Source organism: Xiphias gladius, chromosome 9 (assembly GCF_016859285.1).
Source record: "Xiphias gladius isolate SHS-SW01 ecotype Sanya breed wild chromosome 9, ASM1685928v1, whole genome shotgun sequence".
Lineage (NCBI taxonomy): Eukaryota > Metazoa > Chordata > Actinopteri > Istiophoriformes > Xiphiidae > Xiphias > Xiphias gladius.
The window spans coordinates 5234892-5258212 of NC_053408.1; the positions used below are offsets into that span (position 1 = coordinate 5234892).

At 40.8% G+C, this 23321-nt stretch overlaps 2 protein-coding genes across 6 annotated transcripts in view; both read right to left on the reverse strand.

Moving 5' to 3' along the window:
- The window catches only part of LOC120794794 (leucine zipper putative tumor suppressor 2 homolog), a 35171-nt gene extending 30065 nt beyond the window's left edge, over positions 1 to 5106 (reverse strand). For 3 of the 5 annotated variants that reach the window (XM_040136135.1, XM_040136138.1, XM_040136133.1), the window contains exon 1: positions 4808 to 5106. The gene's annotated coding sequence lies outside the window, so the exon portion shown is untranslated. The remainder of the gene's footprint in view (positions 1 to 4807) is intronic. The other 2 variants (XM_040136136.1, XM_040136134.1) reach the window with 1 other exon arrangement.
- A 12871-nt stretch (positions 5107 to 17977) lies between these two features.
- twnk (twinkle mtDNA helicase) lies at positions 17978 to 22528 on the reverse strand. The gene is made up of 5 exons (XM_040134381.1): positions 21744 to 22528; positions 20663 to 20903; positions 19890 to 19997; positions 19617 to 19758; positions 17978 to 18675 (listed from the first exon to the last, which is right to left on the reverse strand). The coding sequence occupies exons 1-5, from the start codon at positions 22474 to 22476 to the stop codon at positions 18352 to 18354; spliced, it is 1548 nt and encodes a 515-aa protein (XP_039990315.1). The 5' UTR covers positions 22477 to 22528; the 3' UTR covers positions 17978 to 18351.
- Positions 22529 to 23321: the final 793 nt, after the last annotated feature.

The window sequence follows — 23321 nt, forward strand, 5'->3', positions numbered from 1 at the left end:
TGGAAAATCTGGATTAAAGCTGGGAAATTTCAGTATAACATTATGATATGAGACTAGATGTCTGGGATCTTAGTTATCATACTACTATATTATGTAAACAGATTAAAAGATACCCCGTGGACTGTTGACCACTAGTGGTGCCATGGAGCAATGTTTTGATGAGCAGTTTTGTTGGTACTTCATGTGAAGCTAAAACAATTAGTCCATCGACAGAAAAATAATCAGCAAACATTGTGGTAATAAATTAATTGTGCGAGAAAAAAAAAAAAAAAAATCTGTTCTCACCTTTTCCAATTGAGGATTTGCTGCTTTTCTCTTTTTCAATATCACTGTAAACTGAACTAGGACAAAAGGATTCATTTGGAAACGTAACACTGGAAAACTATTTAAATTCTTTCCTGACATTTTATAGACCCAGCCAGTAACTGATTAAATCAGGAAATAAAACAATAGTAAACCAAGTAGCAAAGCACTAGCAAATGTCAGGGAATAAGACGACTGCTGGACAATGTAAACATGGATGTAAACCATGCAGGTTTCAAAATATTCTACAGATTGAATCTTTTAGAAGGACCGAAAAATGTAATTGAATGTAAATATTACCGTGTTTCTGTACAAGAAACCTTCACAGGGTACCTTTAGATGTTTTTCTGTTGGCTGCATTACAGCCAACTGACATCAATCTCTGAAGTAATTTCTAAGAGAAAAGAAATGCATACAACTCAGTATTTTTCTCATTAATCACATCACTAACCTCTACTCTAATCTAGTTTATTCATACCACCTTAAGGTGTTTAAAAAGTGTGGCACAGAACAAAAGGACAAGATAAACTGATTACACAAGAAATCAGTATACATTTATTATTAATGTACATGATATCTAAATTAAATGGGTTTTAGTTACAAATTTGTGTTGACAATGTAAGAGGAAGATGAACTGCTTCCATGTTATTTAGAGAGACGTTTAAGCAGCAGACCAGGGTCAAATTGGGGTGGAATTTGTTTCCTGAAACTGTAAAACTTAATCTGATGTGATCTGAATGACCCCGTCGCAGTAAAACCCTCCCATCGTGTATTCCACACGGCTTCAGAGAAACATCAGAAACTAAAATCCACTGCTCTAATAGAGCAAAACAAGAACCGACAGTTAAAGCCAACTGCGCTCCCTTTGTTTTGTCAACATACTGCGTGTGTTGTGGATTCAGCATGTTGCCCGAGTTCCCTACAGTGTGTTGAGACACTACAGCAGATCCTTAACAACCAGCAGTCTGCACAACGACATGAAATCCCCAATACAGATACAAAAAAAATCGACCTACAGTAAGTCATCCTTTGACAGAAGTAAATTTTAAGACATTTATGAGATCCCAATGGGAGCTACATAAGAAATTGAAGTATTTAACTGAAGACGTAGTCCTTCTTTTGTCATCTAGAGACTAAACAGACACAAGCCTGTAGCCTGTTTTGCGTCACGGCTCCATGTTTGAAAAACCACAGAGTCTCACAAAATCATCACTGGAGACTGCTTTAAATACTGTGGTGTGGGAAACTTTGCAACATCAGTAATTACAGTAAGCGACCAGTGACAGGAGAGTAAATTCAACACAATGGGATGCTACATAAACAAAAGAAACCCACAAAGCACTAAATCAGCATTTCATTTGACATGTTGGGCCCTCGGGAAAACTAAACAACACAGTCCTCATGTTGCCTGACAGCCAAACACCTCCCACTGCGTTTCCATTGTCGTCTCGTCTTCTAGAGTTTCTCTCTCATTATTTGTTCTTCAAGGAGAGGGTTGGCATGGGCTAATACAAAGAATAGAGGGACGTGACCTTCAGTTTCAAGAGCTCAAGGGCAACATTCACGGCAGCACGACGGAGAACACACTACTTATCCAGTCCACCTAGAAACCAAAGAGCTGCGCTGCTACAAAAGGATAAATTACAAGACCGTGTGCACACGCTCATGTACGATGTTCTGTCATTACAGTGCTGTCACTCCCACTGCTCACTGCTAGTTTAACTGCCAGCACATATTTTACCCCCACGCTATCTCACAGACCTGCTCCTCGATAAGCCCTGCTTCAACAACACAACATAATTATCACATGAAAAATGTGAGCTGTTGCTACCTCCGGGAACTGTTTTGATGATAATGGCTTAAATCCTCAAGGTCAGAGGATCATGTATATACAGGGGAGTGGTCTAAAGGTGCAACGTCATCTCGTGTCTGCTGACTCAGACGAAAACGGACTCAAAAAAGCAAAGCGGACAACAGGTTATATGCTAATGTATCTCCTCGCGCTTTTGTTACAAAAGACCATTATACTGTCAATCTTTGAGTTGTAGTTCTTAAATCCTGAAATTATAACTTTTCTTAATTTATAAAAATTACGTCGTGTCAAGAAGCTAAAGTTGGCATTGCATGCTTAGTCAAATTCTTGCTTACTTATTGTGTGATTAGATAGCTCCTGACCTAAATCTGAAAACATTTCAGATTAGACTATGTTTTAGTTGTTAAAAAAATAGTCTAAGGAAAGAAGTCTTGAGTTATTTATTTACAACTGATGTATTGGTGAACCCTAGGAGGACTAGCGATCACTCTGTGGAAGCTAATGGGGATCCAAATAAAGAATAATAAAGAGTGGAGTAGTGTTATATTTTCCCAAACTAAGCTACAAAAAACAAAAAAAACAAAAACAAACTATAACTCTTGTTTCAGCACCAACAATCAGGTATCGTACTGGCACCAATATTGAAAAATTTCAAATTATATCTAGCCCTACTGAAGACTTGTTGAAAACTTTATTCAGATACGGCACTGAATGCAGTATAAAATAAATATTTTTAACGAAGAAACTGTCCTCTCATCCAACAAACTACATTAACGGGTTAAACGGGGGATCCAAAAGGATTCAGATTCAAACAAGCAGATTCAATACGAGATTCAGATTAGATCAAATGCCATCAAACCGCAACCCTAACATTCAGTCATAATATTCTTGTCACGTAAGAGACAAAACATAGGCGACGCGTCTCTACGTGGATGCTATCACCCTAAAATGCTGTCAAAGCGGTTCTTCTGAAAATGTTTCAGGGAAGCTTGCCCTGCGCTTCTAAAAATTTATCAACGCGAATAAAGCGTGGCCTCCCACGGGCAAGGCTACAAAGTCCACCTCTCTCTAAGCTACTGAGGTAAGCACTTGACCTCTGCATGTTTGTTCAGGATGAGGAAATTTGAATATAACATCCTGCAGATTTGCGGGTTGAAGGCCTGAGTTGGGAGAGTTGCTCCGCTGTTCAGTTTGTTTGCTGCTCTTTGTCATGGTACCATCTTGTTCCAAGTACTCGTCCTTTGTGTACAGATGAGGCAGCCGCATACAGAAATAGAAGATGGGCTTTTTTTTCTCTTTTCTTTTTTTCTTAACCTCATTACTTAAATGAGCACTCTTGGGCATTTTTCAGTGTAAACACACCAACAGAGTTGCTGTGCACATATGTGCCCGTAACTCCCTCTGATAGACATCCAATTTACCAACAAGGAAAGAGAAGAAAAAAAGGCCTCTGTGTCGAGCCAAAAGTGGCTGCAGACAGCGTCATATTGGGGAATGCCATTCATTTTAAGAATTCACATGTGTTATTGCTGCACCCCAGGGCAGGGCAAACCCAATGCTTGTGAACGCGAACCATTCCCTCTTACAATACAAGCCTGGAAAATAGACCGTGGGTTGTTTTGCGGGATCTAAAAAAAAATCTGCCACTGACCATATGGACAATGAGTATTGTCCTCGGTTTTGTTTCCACATGAGATTTTTTGTGAGCTCCTGCACAAAAAAGAGGTTTAAAGTCTGGTTCATACCTGCAAACAGAGCTAGAATATAAACCCTGTTTTGGTACTTGATTTGCACCCCATTCATCGTCTATGGAGCAGACCTAGATTTTAAATACCAGATGATGCCACAAGTTTAGGGATTTTCTTTTCAATTTCCAGCTTTAGGGAAAGAGCATAGCAAGCTCACCAACACTGAACAAACTGTCCTCGAAGGGAAAAATAATAGGTATGACTTAAATCATAGGGACGAAGGGAGAGGCCGATGTCCTGGAGACTTTACAACTGGGACAACATGGAGAGCAGTGCACGAGTCTGACACACATTCCTCATAAGCATTCATTATCCAAGCCTCTATTTTCCAAAACAAAAGATAAAATAAGAGCAATAAGATTTGACTGAGGAGATGGAGGGGCATGCTGAGGGGTCCGTGATAAGGAAATTGTTGATTTATGATCCGGGCTAAAGGAAAGGTTTGAGCAGGAAATGAGTCTGGATACACTGTAGGAGGTACTTTGTTATGTCTAAACCAACTCAACCTGTCATGTCTGATGCACACGTTGATAAAAATGGGGAGTTGCAGCTTTTAATGAGAGGGGCCGCAGAGACTCCAGGGGCCTCCAGGCGGCATTTTGCATTGTCAAATGGTTGGTCTGGGAGAAAAAGAAAGAAAAAAGAAAGAGAAAAAGAAAACGACACTTATTTCCCTCCACATTTACAGATCGTGTCCTTGTTTGTAGGCAACTGGAGGAATTAAGTTAACCTTCACACACCTGTGCAGAGGCACGGCACGGCACGGCACGAGGGAGAAACTTCATTTCTAAACGTTAAGTTCAAACAGCCGTAAGCTAACAGAGGCAACGACGGGGCACGCGTGTGCTTCTACGGCGTCAGTGCCCGGTAAGAAACCATTTACACACACACACATTACATGACGATTTTACGTTAGAGCAAATTGAATCCGGTAAAAGCCTACCATGTACGTTGGAGGGGACCGTCTGGGGACAGCTGCTCTGCTCTGTAAAGTCTGCCGGGAAAATCTGGACGCGACTGGGGCTCTCTCTTTTTTTTTTTTTTCTCCCTCCCTTTTAAAATCGTCTTATCCACAAAATTAAAAAAAAAAAAGTAAAAACTCGTAACCTTACCGAGGTCTTTGCTGACAAAACTACACGTTAAAGTTCTTTCGTTCCCCCTCTCGGCGTCTCTACCCCGCCGTGCAAAGCGCGTTTGTTGTTGTGAGCAGGGCTGGACCGCCGCGGCTCGTGTTTTAGCGACCAGAGGTAAGCTAGCAAGGAAGGCAACGCTCGCATCCGGTCAGGGATTTCAAAATAAGATCGACCGCCTAGAAACTATTTGGACTTTTTAATCTCCTGATTCTGACTTGCTATCTCCTAATTTTGACATAGTAAGTAAAATTTTTGGATTTTTATCTTATAATTTTGGCTCAGTAAGTCAAAGGTTTGACTTTTTATCTCATTATTGTGATTTTTTATCTCATAATTTTGACATTTCTCTCAAACTTACAGTACGATGAGGATTTTTCTTTGATCGTGGCTAACTTTTCTCCTTTATTTTTTTTTTAATTTTACCGGTTATTTTACCGGCTTCCATATCATCATTATCCAGTGATTATCAACCTTTTGGCTTGTAACCCTTAAACTGGAGATCATTCAGGCTTTGTTTTGAACAGTTCAACCTAAGAGTGACTTTTCCTTCCCAGATTATTTCATTTGAATGTGTTTTTGCAGCCAAAGGAGGTAAAAATATCCAGGATCTAACTAATAAATAAATAAATAAACATTGTATATGAAGAAATATATGTTTTCCTTGTGACCTTTTCTTTGCCTATGTGCTGTATAAATAAAGATGCCTTGTCTTGCCATGTGGGCCAGAAATGCATCTATTGTGAATCAATTAAAATTCCATTATTGTAATGTTTTTTTTTACTTTTTTGCTATCAAAGTGCAAGTCGCTGGGGAATATACACTCAGTTGGTCAGAGTTTAGGGTAGCCTGCACTCAGCTAAAACACTCATTGTACTGAGAGGTGTTTCTAACATTTGACATAAACGGGGTAGACAAAATATAACGAACATGTCTCAGTACTGTGCACTGTAATTTAACAGGACCTCCAAAATGACCATAAAGTTGAACCAACACCTCCCAAAAATGTTCAAACGAAAACTGAGAATAAACAGAGAGAGTTAGTTACAGGGGTCTTTTTTTTTTTAGATGCTACACCGGAAGGTTAAGTAAGCTTCACAAAGAAGACTCAATGACAAAACATAAAACTGAACATACACCAAATTACCAGTTTATTAGGTACACCTACTTACAACTAATCCAGTCTAATACACCAGTCGTGCAACAAATCCAACCTTCATGGAGGTTGTAATTCTCGGTTTTCGTTGAAACTGTTTTAAGAGGGGTTTGATTAAACTATTGTCACTTTGGAGGCTGTAGTTTGTGGTAGATGTTGAATTGTTTTGCATTACACTGACAGGCGTTTCTACTATTTGTCCACCCCCTTTAATATAAGTGAGGGTATGCTAAATGACAGAAACACTGCTCGGTATAATGACAGTGTACCTAATAAACTGGTAACTGAGAATATAAGGATGTAAAATTGCCTTTAACTCGCAGCTTTGCCCCACGCACACAGGAATGACTCCTTTGCACCATGGCGTTCTTTTATTTTGAATGCCAACTTGCAAGCTTCCGCTACTGTGCTGCCTGTGAGGTGCTCAAACTACCTGGACTGCTGTCAATGACCCTGTGACACAAACAGACACACACACACACACACACACACTCCATTACCCTACTAATAGCAGTAGTAGCACATTCTTTCTCACAATCTGTTCCAAAGCCCAGACAGAACTGGGTCTATAATAAGTAGATGTTCAGTGTTAACAAAACCACGCAAACATCCCTGCAACCTATTCACCACATACACTATCTTACGACAATATCGTTGAGACAAAAACAGCACAGGGATACCATTGGCATTAAAGACAGCACAAAGTATTATGTCAGTATTAGTGCCTATCAGACACATAATAATATTTGAGCAGTGTCCAATATAAATGGCTGATTAAACTGTTTGAATCAGTGTGGCTGCGTTGCAAAGGGATTACGGCACAGAGGACCACAGCACAGTGGATGAAGATGAAGATAAAATACCCTAGATTCCCAGCTTGTTCCAGCACAACCGGTTCTCTGCTCCGTATTCTAAATACGTAGAATGAGGTCATACCTTACTAACCTTAAGCCTCTCAGACGAGCCTTTCTGCTCCAGAGGAGTAAAATAAGGTTATACATAGTCCCATGGAGAGAGAAGTTATATATACATGTACATATAAATATATATACATATATATATATATATATAAATCCCTGTCCATTTGTCATCCTTAGGGATGAACTCTGACTCTCTGGTTCTGTCTCCGTAAATCCACATACAGACGGGCGACAAATTAAAGGAAAAACCTGAAAAATGAGTGGAGGAACAGGATGACAATGCCACCATCCATAGGGCACGAGTGGTCACTGAATGGTTCGATGAGTATGAAAATGACGTGAATCATATTCTGTAGGCTTGGGTCTCGGTCTAAAATAGTCCCACACATCAGAGGATCCCGTGCCCAGGTTTTGTAGCTGCAGCTTGTTTTCCAGGGAATCCATTCTTTGACTGGGCGCAGCCTTCCCTGCAACACGCCATTGTCTAATCGATGACGTCGGCTAAGTGGATGAGTCACCCCAGTTCTAACCGAGAGGTGCCCATCCAAAAAACCCTTGACAGTCGACACCGCACTTCCTGGGCTCCTCAACAGTAAACGGGTGAAGTTTTAAAGTTGACAGGATGAGCGGTTGTAGAGAAAATTGAATCACAGACAAACAGACAGACAGACAGAGATTTTTCCATTCATTAGTAGGATTACACATTAAATATCTAAACTGTTTTCCTGTTTCCAGGATCTTAGGCTACATTTGATTGCTAAATGACTAAGGAAGTTGAAAATGACACTTTTTAACTGTTCTTAATTTCTGTTGTTACAATGAAATCAAAATTTTAAAATCAATCAAATTTTCATTCTTAAGTGCAAAGGCACCATACAGTATGGTATAAATAATAATGAAATTTATCTGTACCGAGTGGGTCACATGGACAAACCAAGATCAAATCACTACAATTAAATAAAAACAAAATAAAATTAAATAATGAAGCGCACAACTATAAAAAAGTGGTGTAAACAAACAAAACAGATAAGACACATTAACATATTAAACCTTGAAAATTGAAAAGTAGCTACCATTCGAGACTTTATGCACTGCAGACAAAAAACTACAATATAAAATGTTAAAGAGACTAAAATATTAAACAGCACAATATCAAGAAAACATCAGCGATGCCAGATTCCTCTAAAAATTCAATTTTTAGAATTTCTTTGAAAAGAATGCCTACTTTTGACATACATTATGCAGAATATACACTTCCTGCATTTAAAGAAGCAGCTGAAAAAATCGGCATTCTTCTAACACACACACACACACACGTTTGGATAGGTTGTCTTATTTACTTTGTGTGTATGTAGCACATTTCCTAAGTTTTCCTTTAATTTTCAAAGAGCTGGACTCCATTTACAAGGAAATTGGATTTACTGAACTGGGTGGCTTTGTGAAGCTGGTGGGGCACCAGCAATGAGGCCTGACGCGAATGGAGGAAAATTGTCCCGCACTTATCTGGCCGCTAGAGAATTTGAGAAGAGTTGTTACAGTAATTGATAATTGTGTGTGGGTTGAATGCAGCATGTCTGTCGATAATGACTCTCCAAATCAAACCTCTGAGTCTGCTCTTCGCCATTCCGACGTTAGGACATTGTGTTCCCACTGCTCTCAGCTCCTGGCTGGGCCTGGGTGTGCATGCACCAAGATGCCTATCATTGCCCAGAGCAGCCAGCCCATCTGCAATTATGTTGTGTTGGCGGATAATGACCTCCACTCTGCATCCACTGTGAGCTCATTTGATTCAGAAACATGCCGGATGGAGATAATTGGTGAAAAGTAATTGGTCAGTGACGCTGCAACTCATTTCACTCAGAAACGGCCCCTAGATCTCCACTATTTGAAAATCCATTTCCTGAGTGTGAAACTGCAGCTGTTTCCATTATGATACATTAGGCATATGTGCAGAGGAAGCCAGGAAAATATGTTTTCAAGGTTTCCCAAGGTGCGCTGTTATGGTATTCATGTACTTACTTGATATTCCCATTTGTATACTTTGCATTTGACTTACATGATGTACAGTATTCTCATTAGAGCACTCAGTCAGCTCCCTCTGCTTGCCTGTCTTCATGCATGGACCTCACGTGTCTTTCCTTGAATTATTGAGTTATTTTTAGTTTATGTGTTTGCCGTCAGGAAAACCATAAAACAGATAAAAATACTGCTGCTAGCAAGATGAAAGGACCAATAAAATATAATACCTGCAATGACACAAGTAAGCACCCGCATCCATAGTCCCCGGCGGTAGGTCCGATACTGTCTAACTGAAAGGAAAGCAGAGAAAGGAGGAGAAGAGTTTAACAAAAGCAAAATGCATGACTGACAAGGGGGATGACCTGCTGACACCAGAACACACTGCCTGTTTTAACTGCTGCTTTCACACCGTTGGGAGTTCAGGCGAGCAACAAACATGACCATGTATAATGTGCTCTGTGCTCAATGACCTGCCTCCAGGCCCGGTGACTCAGTAGTAAATGGAAATGCTATTAAAATGAACACCGGTGGATGATTATCACAAGCTGAAGAAAAAGGGGGCCATTTTTATACGGAACTCTGATACATCTGACAACTAGAAAATGCGCTCAGTAGAGCGCAGACCTCCACCAAGGCCTATGTCAAAAAACATACATCAGACTTCAGAGGAAAAAAACTCAAAGTCTAAGTAAATTATCCAGGTCTGCCCCAAAATTTAATGGGTTCTTCCCTGGTCCATGCTCCATCCCCCCACCAAGTTCTGTGCAAATCCCTTTGGCACTTTTTTGCATAATCTTGCTGACAAATAAACCAACAAACAGACAGACACGGGTGGAAACACAACCTCCTGAGCAGAGGTAACAATGTATGCTATTAATTCATATGGCTGGTTTAAGGGATAATTCTGGTTAATTTACATCGTGGGGTCATAGTTTCATACTTATGTCCATTTTTTTTCCTATGTTATGACAACATGCATGCCCTCACCAAAGTGATCGCTGAGACCTGGAGACATGGCAGAATCACTACAGCACAGTCTGACAGGGCAATAAACACAGGCGATCAGACGTTAGAGAGGATGTAAACGGTTTCGCCAGATAATTTGCAGAACTTTCTTTGACTGTAAAACTGAAAGAGACCACACCCAAAGGTAATAATCCCTGGTAGTGCAGGAATATAATCTGTGCATAGCTACTGTAAAACTTGAAGGTCAAAGTTGGATCAAGAAGTTGATCTGTAAACTGCGACTGATGTTTAAGTGACAGTTTAGGTAATAATTTTACTGTTCATAATGCATCTTCTCTTCCAGATAATGTTGGTGGTTTTTTTGTTCCTGGCAACAGGTCCTTCCAGTTTAAATGACCGATAACGTAGTTCTTCCATGCCCTGTGCAACTACCCATGGAGGCGTTCTCTGATCTGATGCGACCATCAGCAGGATGACATAATTCTTCGATCCCTTCCAAAACTGTTAAAACGCACTGTTGAGAAAAATTAATGTTTCATAGCATGACAACACTATGGTTAAGGTTTGATTAGGTTAAGGTACAAAAACTACTTGGTAAGATTTGGGGAAAGATCATGGTTTAGTTAAAAAAATAAGGGCTTAGTTAAGCTTAGGGGACCATTGAGGAACAGTATGATCAGCTCAAAATTAATAATGTCCTGACACTGAAGTTTTGTTCCCCGTCTACACTTGATGCTACTGTAATGCTGCTCCTGTTCAGAGGCTTGAAAGAAGCAGCTGGCCTGAAAAAAACATGCATCGCTCTATCTTAGCATTCTTTGAAAACATGCGGATAATCTATCTGAAATTACCATGCAAGGGTTGTCTAAAGCGTCGTTTGGATACCTCAAAAGCTAACAAACAATTTAAAAGCTTTGAAATCTGGCATCAACCATAAAATTACTACCTTTAACGGTATTTGATTGTTATGTAAAATCTCAGACGGAAAAATAACACAATATGGAAGAGAGGATACAGAAAATGGCGATGTCTGATAATGTCTGATGACAGCAGCTGTTGTCGAAACTGTATTTCCATGGAAGCTGCAGAGTCAGTATTATTATTAGCACACTCCCAATGAGTAGTTTGTCCTTCGGCTGAACAGAGCATATGGTTTTTATGCTTCTCCTAATCAAGGACAAGTTGATTATGAATCATATTTCCATATGTGTTATAATAACAAAGCAATCACTAACGGTCTACATGTGTCCCCTCTTGTCTTCACTAATCTCCAAGAAGCAGATGTTGTGCATGAGTGATGGGGGAAGTACCTCATCAGGTTCAGGTAGAATAGCTTCAAATTTTACAGTCAGAGCATGGAATTTAACATGAAAATTAACATTTCTGGCATGGTACCATGTTGGCTCTGCAGCGTTATTTTCCGCAGGCATTCAACTTCTTTTGTCCTTGTTGGCTGGAAGCTGCGAGGTGCCAAAGACTCCCCCAGCCATCTAATCTCAGTATGAAGTATGTAACAAGGGAACTGTTTTGTCATTTATTGAATAGATCACTCACTTTGGTTTCCATTATCAACTGCTGCCCTTTTGTAACTCAGGGGCTATATTAAAACATGCAGTCACTCCATAAAAAAAAAAAAAAAAAAAGTCTTCCATCCACATTTGTTTGTCTGCACAGCTGAGAGAACTCATGAGTGACGTGTGCTTGGCTTTATTTTATATTTATCCCGATGGAGGGTATTGCACTGAGTTAATCAGCTTAACTGACCGTGCTTATGCTGATGATGCTTCAATTAACTGCTGCACTGGCTGGGCGACCACTGGCTCTGGAAGCAGGCGGTCAGTATGTGCACACAGTCTGAGAAGATTAGGCAGAGAGGGGCCTCCTTTGAAGGTGGCCATGCAGACAGCTAATTTGAGAATGAATGGGCATTTTCTTTGGCCTGGCTGTGGAGTATGTCTGGTTGGCTGCGTGGGCAAAGCTGTCTCCATCTCCCTTTCTTTCTGTCTTTCTCGCTCTCAGAGTGAATTAAATGAAAGTCTGGCTTGAGGTGCTGGAGCCCTGCCAGGAGCGTCTCATATCCCCAGTGTAGTACGCTAATTCTGACCACTTGCTTAAGAGGAATGAGGCCCTCCACTCATTAAAAACAGAGATGGCTGCCTCTCAAAGCCCCATTTAACAGTTTCATCATTTATTCCCTCCACCTAATAATCCACTTTCCTGACCACAACCCAACACTATCATCTTTTACCCCTGTAATTATGCTCTTATTGTAACCCCACCTGTCCCCTCATTTGATCTTTATAAGTTTTCCAGCCTGCAGAAAAGCCAGAACTGCTACGTAAGTTGGTACACCCTCTTCAGTCCCTTCAGGGCTCTTGAAAAGCCTCCGCACCCATGGTGCCAAGGCAGATTAAGCCCCTCAGCGTTCTCTTTGGCCAGATCTCGGTGTTACATAAGCCCCAGGCACGCTGGTGTCTCTCAAAAGCTTTCCCTGTCATGTTCAAAAGGCAGAACATGGCCAGTCGAGCACACAGAGACGGCAGGTGTTTACAGTACAGCTCTATCATCGGGGGTGGATGGTCAACTAAAGGCCCGTTGCTAATGCTACATGACAGTTCAGCATTTGAGACGTGAGCACACGTTATCCTCAGTGCGACTGAGGAGAATCCGGAGCGCTATGTTAACCGGAAAAGGAATGGTTCCTGCAAAGATGCTGGGACTGGTGTGAGACAGACTAAAGCTCAGTACCAGTGCAGCAATACATGCTGGTTGACCTTTAGATGTTTGTAGGTGAGCCTCTATAGCTGCCACTCACAGAGAGGTAAAGCACTGCAGGTATTCTCGGAGGGTGCCAGTTCACATTCAGTTCACTCAGCTGATGAATCTGAATCCAATATTCACTCTCCTTTTAGCTCTGATTTGGTCTCCACCAACACGTGAGGGAAATATCTGGCTCATCAGCTGCTACATGCTCCACTATGTTCACCAGCTAGTCGCTAACTTTTGTCTGTCGGCCATTTGGTGTTGGACTGCTTGCATACAGTAGATTTTTAAAGCTTTTTCATACTTAGGTGAGCTGGATAGCAACAAAACCATCACTGTGACAACTGAGAAACTCCAGCTGCTAAGGAAGGCTATGAGATGTAATTGAAAGCTTCAGAAACAACAAGTAAGCTGGACCCTATCATGAGAATTTTGTTTCTGTCAAGCTCCAAGGTCAAGGTGTTTCTCACAGTACTTGTTAGTGGGATCAGTTCATTGCCGATTTTAGTCCTTTCATGGGATTTGTTGGCTAATAAAGAATACAATACAAAATAGCCTTATCCTTTAAGTTTAATATAACGAGCTGAAACATGAGCCTTCTCGTGGTCTGGGAGCACAGAGGGAAAGATGTGCACATGGCTATTAATATACACAGTGGCAGGCATACTGCCGGGTAATGTGGGTCAAACGTGTAAATTGCATGTGAGTAAGCGAGGCAGAGTAAACCCCCTCCAGCCCACCGCTCCCTCATGACCCGACACCGAGGGGATGGTGGGGCATCTTGAATCAGCTTCCACTCTGAAACCGCCTCTGGTCTGTCTGCAAGCGTCGTGAGTCGTCAGCACGCTCAGGCTGCAAATGTACAGAGACATAAGGAATGCGAGTCAAGTTGTTGTGACGGGAATGGCCTTATTTATGAACATCTCTGACTGATTCTTAGTGGACTCACCGTATACACTGCAAGGACTGTGCAGAAATACTGGGTCTCAGTTTAACCCTTTGAAGGATAATAAAAGTTAATGTGCTTGCTTCAAAAGGAGAAACTATAACGTTATAGACTCATTGTATTGTTGAACCACACAATCAGTGTGCCCCTGCATGCACTCAGTGTTCTCCCAGCTTGTTCTGTTACACTTTCTATTTTAATGTCAGTCTGGGTAAAAAAGGAATTTAATTTTGTTAAGCTGTGAAAATATGGGTTTATCAAGCAGGGCAAAAAATCCTCCTCTCCTCAATGTTTATACTAGTCTCAAAATACTTGAATTACATTTAGCACCTGACACTGCTTGAACTGTTGTTATGCAGTTAACCCCCAAGGACAAATTCTGTGCACTTTTCGGACTTCTCTTGTGCACATTGCCTTGAACGTTGAGCTTGGCAGTTCTTGATTCTGGAAGCGGGAGGTGACAAAGCAAGTCCGCTTATTTGCTTTTGACCATGTCAAGAATGATTTGTGAATGTAGGCTACAGGTTGGCCCAGGTGTGTTTATCATAGAAACAAAGGAACACATTGTTCACTATTTATAGATATCAGTGTATGTGTCAATTGGTTTTTTCCGGCCTGTCTCCACTGCACTGTATTGTACTGTCCAATAAAAAGCAGAAATTCTTTACAGAACAAATCTATTGTTGCATCAAAGTTACAAAGCACACAATTCAAAATACTAAAGCCAGTAGGAAGTGCACAAACAGGCTCTGAAGGAATAGTTTGATGTTTTGGGAAGTATTTTTATTCGATTTCAGGAAGATCATAACCACTCTCACATCTTTCCATTAAATGTGAAGCTAGAGCCCATAGCCAATTAGCTTAGCTTAGCATTAAGACTATGCTGGGGGTTAAAACCTCAGCTTGTCCTTTAGGCTAGCTCTTAGGCTAGCTGTTCCCCCCTGTTTCCCGTCTCTTCTAGCTGCAGCTTCATATTTAGCATACAAACATGCAAGTGGGTATCCATCTTCTCCTCTGACTCTCAGCAACAAAGCAAATAAGCGAATTTCTCCAACAATAAAGATGCTTTCTACTGTAGCCTGATTCTTGCTGATTTCCTCCAGAATACTGTAAGAAAAACTCAAATTGTTTTCTGAACTGACCGTCATCTAATTGATGCAACACACTATCATGCCCAAGGTCAGCAGAAAATCAACAGAATAAGACCCCATCTTAGACGCTGAGCGAAGTTTCTTCGCAGTGCCAAAGCCCCCGGCTGATTAGCTTGAAGGTCTTGCAATTACCTCCAGACTTGGTCAAATAGTTGGCTTAATGAAGGACAGCTAATGGGGCAGAGAGCTATGCATGCATGTCATGCATCCATGTGTCCCATCAGCGGCAGAGCTGGGAGCAGCTGGAACCTCGAGTTCAATTTTCGCAGATTGTTATAATGCCTTGTTTGTTGAATCAGTTTAAGGGGTAGATCCATCTCTAATACTCTTATTATGACATTAACATTATGACATCTGATGATGATGTTTTCAGTGGATAGTACATCAAATACTTAATTAGAACGGGGTTTATCTGCAGCTGAAACATCTTTTCTTACCCTCTTTTTAATTAACAGCCTCTCATAGCCTATAGTGTTTTGATGAGGTGGAATTCTTTTGGTCTCTGCACAATTTGTTTCCTACATGATTAAGAGCTGTGTAACCAAAGTTGTTTCATCTCCTCCCCTCTCCAGATGGCAACTATTTGAACAGGCATGCGAAGCTCTGATCAGTACAAGCCATTCAAAACAACACAGAACAATCAGACGTCCAGTTCTGCACTCTGACGTACACAGAGATTTCTGTATTTAATCTAGCTATATATTTTCACCAACTGTTTACTCTAAAAAGAAATAGAAAACTTGAGCTGATATCTTTGAAAGCTTACTTGGATGAGGCTCAGTAATGCTATTAAATATGACTGACAGCTACAAAGAGTAGACATTTGAGATAGTTCTGTGCAACTGTGCAGGCAGGTGCATCAGCATGCCTTTGTGTTAAAAACTCATTTGTTCAAATTTCTGCGTGTTTTTACTTCTTTTGAGGGACTGGCAGGCGACAGAGCAGCCATCGTCTGGGCGCAGCAATGCCTTAAAACACAAAGAGCCCCATTCAGAGGCCTCAGCAGCCATATCCCACACCCACACAGTCAGGAGGACACCCAGACCCATCCAGCACACAGCCTGGAGTCATTATGGTAAGCAATGTGTACTTACACAGCAGTAAGACATTCACAGGAAAACATTAAGCATTAAAGGAAGGTTCAGGAAAGTAGTTTGGAACAAAAACATGGCGATCATCACATCTGCCCAAGAACTGTGTCCCTCCTGCCAGCTCAACTACAGTCTTCTACGTTCATTAAACACACAGGAATTGTTCCCACAGCTTACAACAATATTTGACAGTTTCAGCTATCTGAGGAGCTCAGGGATCCACATACCATGTGTAAAGTGAGTCTGGTGCCAGGAGCTTCCCTGGACTGGACGGTCAGGGATGGAGCCAGCAAAGATCTTCGAGGCAGTCAGAGAGGCCCCACTCTCTGTGAACTCTGGACTGAGGCAAACAAAGGTGGAAAAACATTCAACAATATTTCATAAATCAACTGGAATGGCACACAGTAGAGTGCATACCTCCACCAACGCCAAACGTGATAAAGACTTCCTTTATCCGTCCCTTTAACCAGATCTGCACCAAAATTTATTGGGTTCTTCCCTGGCCCGTGCCCCATCCCTCCACCAGGTTTGGTGCAAATTGGTTAAGTAATTTTTGTGTAATCCTGCTGACAAACAAACAAACCTGCATGCAGATAGGTGAAATCATAACCTCCTCGGCAGAGGTGTGCGTATTAGAGGCATCTATGGTTGATGTTTCATGCCTCCTGTCATGGGCTTGTTTCTGGTGCAACAAGAGTCCTAGAGTGTCTCAATAACAATTCTCAAAATGCAAATACTTGCAAATTTTTAATAAGAGTGACCCATGGTGTGAGCCAGAATTTACTCGGTATGACTGCCGAGGTTGAAAATCCTCAGTGGCCCTCATATAGAACACACAGGCACGTTCATATTCCCAAAATGAACCGTTCACTTTATATCATAAATCTGAAAGTTATGTGGCTTTGCAGAGATGAAATACGCCACTTCGACCATCAATACATCCCGCAGCAGTCTACAGTTCAATACGATGCAGACTTTCTCCCTTCTGAAAGCTGCTGATTCCACGTGTAACCCCACTCCAGTGCAGGCAAGGCAGGGCAATTGATTTTAACCATGAAACATTCATGTGGGGATGTTTTGAGACACACTTTGCATTTGCTAAAAGTCACTCAGTCTAAATAATGGATTGTGTATCCTGACACTGGAGATGGGTCAGTCTCACAACGGAGAAGAAAGCTTTAGGCAGGTGCAAGAAAACCTATTTTAACACAATGTGTCATCTGACCGCATGTAATTATCATTGTTAAAAGGCAGTGGCACTCACAGGAGCAGGGTAAAAGGAGGCCAACAATTTCTGATTTTCTTGCAACTTGCAATTCTAGCTGAAAGATTTGTATGAAAAGTAACCACACAAGGGAATTAAACCGTTTGCAGTTTTACTGGGCGGTGCGGGAGTAATCATTATCTTGCTAATTTGCATGATTATGCAATGTCACGCTTGTAGTTGTTTATAAAGCACAGACATCTGGGGCTCATTGGTGCAGCAATGTTGAAATAGTCACCACTGAAGCCTAAAAACAAAGCTTAATCAAACGCATGTGTTGGCATTCCGTCATGGATGCCAGTTGTAAATAAGGGCAGCGATATCTACTGTGGCTCCTCAGCTCCTATCTGGAGTAAACGGTTTTCTGTATAGCACACACTGCCCTCTGTTGTCTCCAAGTGGAAACACAGGCAAAAAGCCACATCACAAGCATTTTTTTGTTTGAAAGACAACAACAAAAAACAAAACAAAACAAAAAGAGTCAGTAGAGAGCACACGATGGCACTGTGCAAGTGCTCATATCATCTTGGCAATCAGACAATGTGGTAGTGTTTTACAATGAAAACAGTAGCTCTTTGTGTCCCTTTATATTTTGAAATTGGAGATCATATTTAACAGGATTTTATCATCGCTTTTAGCAGAGAATTCGGGCTTATTATACAGTAGTAACAACACAGAAAAGCTTAAGAAACTGTAGAAAACTTGAACATGTTCAACACTTTACAATCAAATTATTTCACATTCTGGTTCCGATCTTCATTCTATTAATGAAATAAATCTCTAGTAACCTGAAACAATATGTTTCATTGGAAATTACAATCAGAGCTGCTATTTCATATATTCTACAACATACAATCCTGTATGCATTAGCACAATATACTGTATGCTCAGTTTACTTGAACCCTATATTATGGACATATAAATGTCTGACAATATTATCTTTTATGTACATTTGACTTGGGATCATTCTTTCTCTCTCCTTTTTTCTGACTTAAAATACGTATATGAAAGTTGTAAAACGGAAACAACAGAGGAGGTCCATCCTGTCTAGAAATAACCTTAATAATGAGTTCTGGATGGTCTACTTTCCAGTTGCAGGATTCTTAACTCGCGGAGTCTTTGTTTTGTTTGCTTTCTCTGCCTTCTCCTTTTTAACCTCGTCCTTCTTCGCTGCCGCCTCATTCCCCTCGACCTCCTCATTCTCCGGCTTGGTGGGGACTTTCCTGAGCTTGTGTTTGCCTTTGACGAGAGCTGAGAAGGTGAGCGAGGACTTGATGAAGTCCAGAGGGAAGATGCCCACGTCTCCGTCGAAACGGTTCTTGGTCACCTGCAGGGACCTGCGGCCAGGACACGTCACCAGCTTCTTCTCCTGCAAAATGAGGACGTTGTCGGCTTCTTGGCTGGCCTGGAGGGGATTAAAGATCAAGATGCGTCTTAGTTATGTCAAATAACAAAGATTTGCAAACAGTATGGCTGGGTGTTGTTGGAAATTTTTTGTTATCTGTGCCAAAATGATACCCAGGTTTCAGGTACTGGTACCAAAACGAACAAAACTTTCTGCTACACCTTTGTTCGAAGCCAAACTTCTCGTATGCATGTTTGTGTTTAATTTAGTCTTAACATAATGCAGCTGTGCAAGAGCCTTGTCTACACAATATAGTCTAAAATTAGAAAAAACGATTTTAAATAAGGAAAAATTTGATCCAAAAATAAGAAGACACGACTAAAAATCTGTCCACATTCATACCAACTGTGGGTACTTGATAGTTTTTGACATTTGGTGCTACAGACACATTTCGATCGGTACCCAAAAACTATTAAGATTTGAACCGCAGTGAAGAGGGACATATATCTGAGTAATTACATGTGTGTTTATTTATTTATTCAGATCCCAATCAGCTCCCTCTATTGGTAGCACCTCTTCATGGGGTCCACACATCTCACCAAAGGATACTCATAACCAATGAAAAAACATTGAAGATATATTAGAGTAAAATAAAGTACATGCATTAATTATAACACACGATGTTTTCAACTATGTGTGTATGATTTTTTTCATTTCAACTGCCAGGCTTTCGTGAGGTTGTGTTCAGCAATCAATCGATTCATTTTTTCTAGTCTTGGTTAATAAGGATTACAATCAAATCTTTTCAAAATCTAATTTATTAAATCAATTTGATTTAAATCTGTTCACTGACTCCTATATAGTCGTTATTTAGACCATGATGAAATAGCTGAAATGAATTTGTTCCTTCTGTTTTCCTCCCAGTTTGATTCAAGTGAAAACTAACCTATTGCAGCCCAGTTTCTTAAAAAACATAAAGATAAAACATTTCCCTGTCTTACCTTGGCAGAACCAAAGATAGATGCTGTTTGCAGTTCACGGTCATCCTCTTCTTTCCTGGGGTGAATGATCAGAGTGATGTGGCAGCTGGTGTTGGTGGCAAACTTCCTGAATGCCCCGATAATGTGGTCCTGGACTGCAAACCTGGATCACATTAACCAGCATTTATTTCCGTATTTGTCATGGACACTGCACCTTTAAAAGAACTGTGCCCGATGAAGCAGAGGGATGATTTTTTTATCTTCCTTATTTGTCAAAGCCAAACTCTTACTCACTTGTCTACTGAGAGGTTTTCCTGCCCCATCATGAACTGCAGGTTGTCAATTACAACGTGGTTAATATCATAGAGGTAGACAGCATGTTGCATAGTGTCCAGCACTGTCCTATGGGAAAGGTTGAGAGGTTGGAGAAGGGTGAGACCAGGTACAGGCTTCCGGACTAATACATACCAACTCATCAAATGTATCAATACTAATCAATTCATTGTTTGGTCTATTAAATGACAGACAATAGTGAAAAATGGCCATCACATTTTCCCCCGAGTAGCAAGGTGATGTCTGCCAACCTCTTGTTTTCCCCAACCAACTCTCCACGAAACCCAAATATACTCTGTATAAAATGATGGAAATCAAACAGAAGCAGAACATCCTGACATTCCAGGAGCTGGAACCAGAAAGTGTTTGGTATTTTTCATTAAAAAAAAAAAAATAATAATAATATTAATTAATTAATCAATGAATGGATTACCATAACAGCCAATTAAGTTTCTGTTGATCAACTGATTAATCGCCTAATCATTGCAGCTCTCTTTTTTATCTTAAATTTGGTACAATATCCAAGACTTTGAAGAAAGCTCTGGCACACTCTTACAGGTATTACTGAAGTAATCCCATTGAATCACTCGATGTTCTGTGCTTGCCTTACACTGACTAAAAATGAGGTATTACATAATACCGACTGCGATTGAAAAGAAACAAGGCTGCATCCATGAGAAAAAAAAAAAAAAAAAGACAACTAGCTGGATTCCTGGGGGATTGATAAACCTTACTTGATGTTCTGCTGCCCATGGAAAGTCATGAAGAAGAGCGGCAGCTCTTCAAACTTGTCCGCCCAGAAGTCGTACTGCTCCAGGTTCTCCTCCAGCCTCTGCATGGCAAACTGTGTGAGCATGATCTTAGCCAGACGCACGTTGTTGATCTCAAAGCTGCCCCATAACGTGTTGACGCCCTGCATGCAAAGGTCCAGGGCCAACTCACTGATAAAGGTGGTCTTCCCACTGCCAGTAGGACCTGGTAAACAAAGAAACGTAAATAACATAAACATATATTAAGATAAACTATATATGTTTGAATGTAAACTGTGCAGAGTGGATAAGAGATAATAAAGTAGATAGTCACATATACAAGTGTTTACACCTCATAGTCAAACTGGTACACAGCCCAGCCTTCCTGCCCCAAATATATTATTTTTCAGGACTGGTGGATTAAAAATAAACTTTGGCCTGCTGTGCGTTTGAATGTTTTCTTTTTTCTTTTTATTTCCTATGCTTTACGATCTGCGATCCATATTTAAACAGATGATATGCATCAGTGCCAAACTTAAAAACACAGAACTGGAACCTGCTATTACTTACAAACAGATTTACAATAACAAAATTAAGTTTTTAAAGCTGCCTTAGTTGAGTTTTGAGTTTTTGGCCACTAAAATGCACTGAAACAAAATGAAAACACAACATTTAATACATATATTTTTTGAAGCCTGTTGCCAGCTTTGTCTCTCTGCCGTTTGGTGATGGGCAGGTATTGTATAGGTATTGTTTATCAGAGCTTTTTTTCTTTGTTTTGTTTTGTTTTTTTGCTGAAAACCGCTACCTGCTGTGGACTTTGGAGCTTAAAAAAGCCCAAAAAGAGCTGAAAGATGCCAAAATGCTCCATAGAGCTGAGAGCAGCTGCAGAGTTGGGTTATAATTCTCTGTGGGTTTGTCACTATGTGCAACACCTTTCTAAGGTGATGTTTGTTGACATCACTATTAAACATGTACAAACCAGGACTATACTCTTAGTTATAATTACTTGAGAAACACACATAAAAAAAAGCAAATGCTGCTTAAACATCATGTTTCCTTATACCTGTGAAAATTGTCAGCTCCCCCTTGCGGTGTCCCTTTAGGATCCGGTTGAGCTCTGGAAACCTCGTCCACTTCACTCCGGCCACCTGCTCTGTATTCACCAGCTCCCCGTACACGTCCTCTCTGAGCTGCTTGAAGGACACTATGGACTTATGGGCCGCTGGGATGGAGGCTTTGATGATGCGGCTTAAGTTTTTCCCTTGTGCTAGCGCCTCGACGGGACACGGCCGGTGCTCCCCGGGTCGCACCAAAGAGCAGCGCCTCAGACCCAGCTTGCGGGAAAAGATCTTTGACGCCTCCCAGGAGCGAATGCTGCCTCCCAGCCACAGGGTCACCCGCTTGAACTGTTCCAGATAGGGCAGCAGGATCGGAGGAAGGCAGCTGACACCACGTGGAAGAGCAACACTGGGGAGCCCTGTGGCCTGACTCACAGCCAGAGTGTCCAGCTCATGACCAGTCAGAACCACCTCAGAGTCCATACGGCCCACCAGGGGGAGGCCAAACAGGTTGTAGTAAGAACTACACTTTGGGACTGTAGCTTCATTATATTTAACTTTCTCAGTGCCTGTGTTTTGGGCGGAGAGGAGCTTCACCCCTTTTAAGGAGGAGTCGGGTCCGCTGAACCAGGGGAAAACCAGACTCTTGGTAGGCTTGAAGAGCCTCACACCAAACTTCTTGAGGGTTGCATTAGAGATCTTTGTGATCTGAAACAAAACATTTATAAATGTTATCATCCTGCGAGAAAATAGTCTGTCTTTTTTTACCCCCTGTGCTGAAAATTCACCTTTTCGATTTACCTTTTCTCAGCCCAACTGATTTCAAAGACTATCTACATATTTCACAAACCTGTTCCCATCATTAGGCGGTAGATGGTTCAAAGAAATTTGTCCTGAACTTAATATGTATGCAAATCATCAAACAGGGTATGTCCGGTTTTTCTTCTTATTCTCAGGAATAGATCAGATCAGATAAATCCTGTCTCTTAAAAAAAACAGGGGAAATTATTCACATCTTTGTCTTTTCAGGTTATGAACTTTTACTGCTCAGTCGCCCCTTAAATCATTATCAGCTTTCCACAATTCTGCTGCTAGCCTTTTAGAGACCGATCATCTACTCATTACTCCCATTTTAGACTTTTTTTTACACTGGTTTTACACTTGTTTTATCTATAATAAGAGCTCAGGCATTTACCAAGCTTTTAAATCCCTGATATGTTTCAAATAGATTTGATATTAAGAAGGCTTCCTAGCAACTGAAAGAAATCTAACATATATTTACTATATATCAGTTTTATTCTATTGTTGTTCATACTATTTTGTCAGTTTTTCTTTACATTTTTTGTCAGTTTGTAGCCTTTTATTGTTGTAACTAGTATTTTTCTTTTGTTTTTTTAGTGTCTCGCTTAATGACGTTATATTTACAACAGTTAGAAATGCAAAATCCTTACCAAGAATGAGACAAAATCTACACATTAAAAGATGGACAAAATGTATAATACATGAATTGAAATAATGTGAATGGGGGCTGGTTTACCTTTTCAACCATCATCTTCTTCACTTATTTCCCTCCATTGAGGACA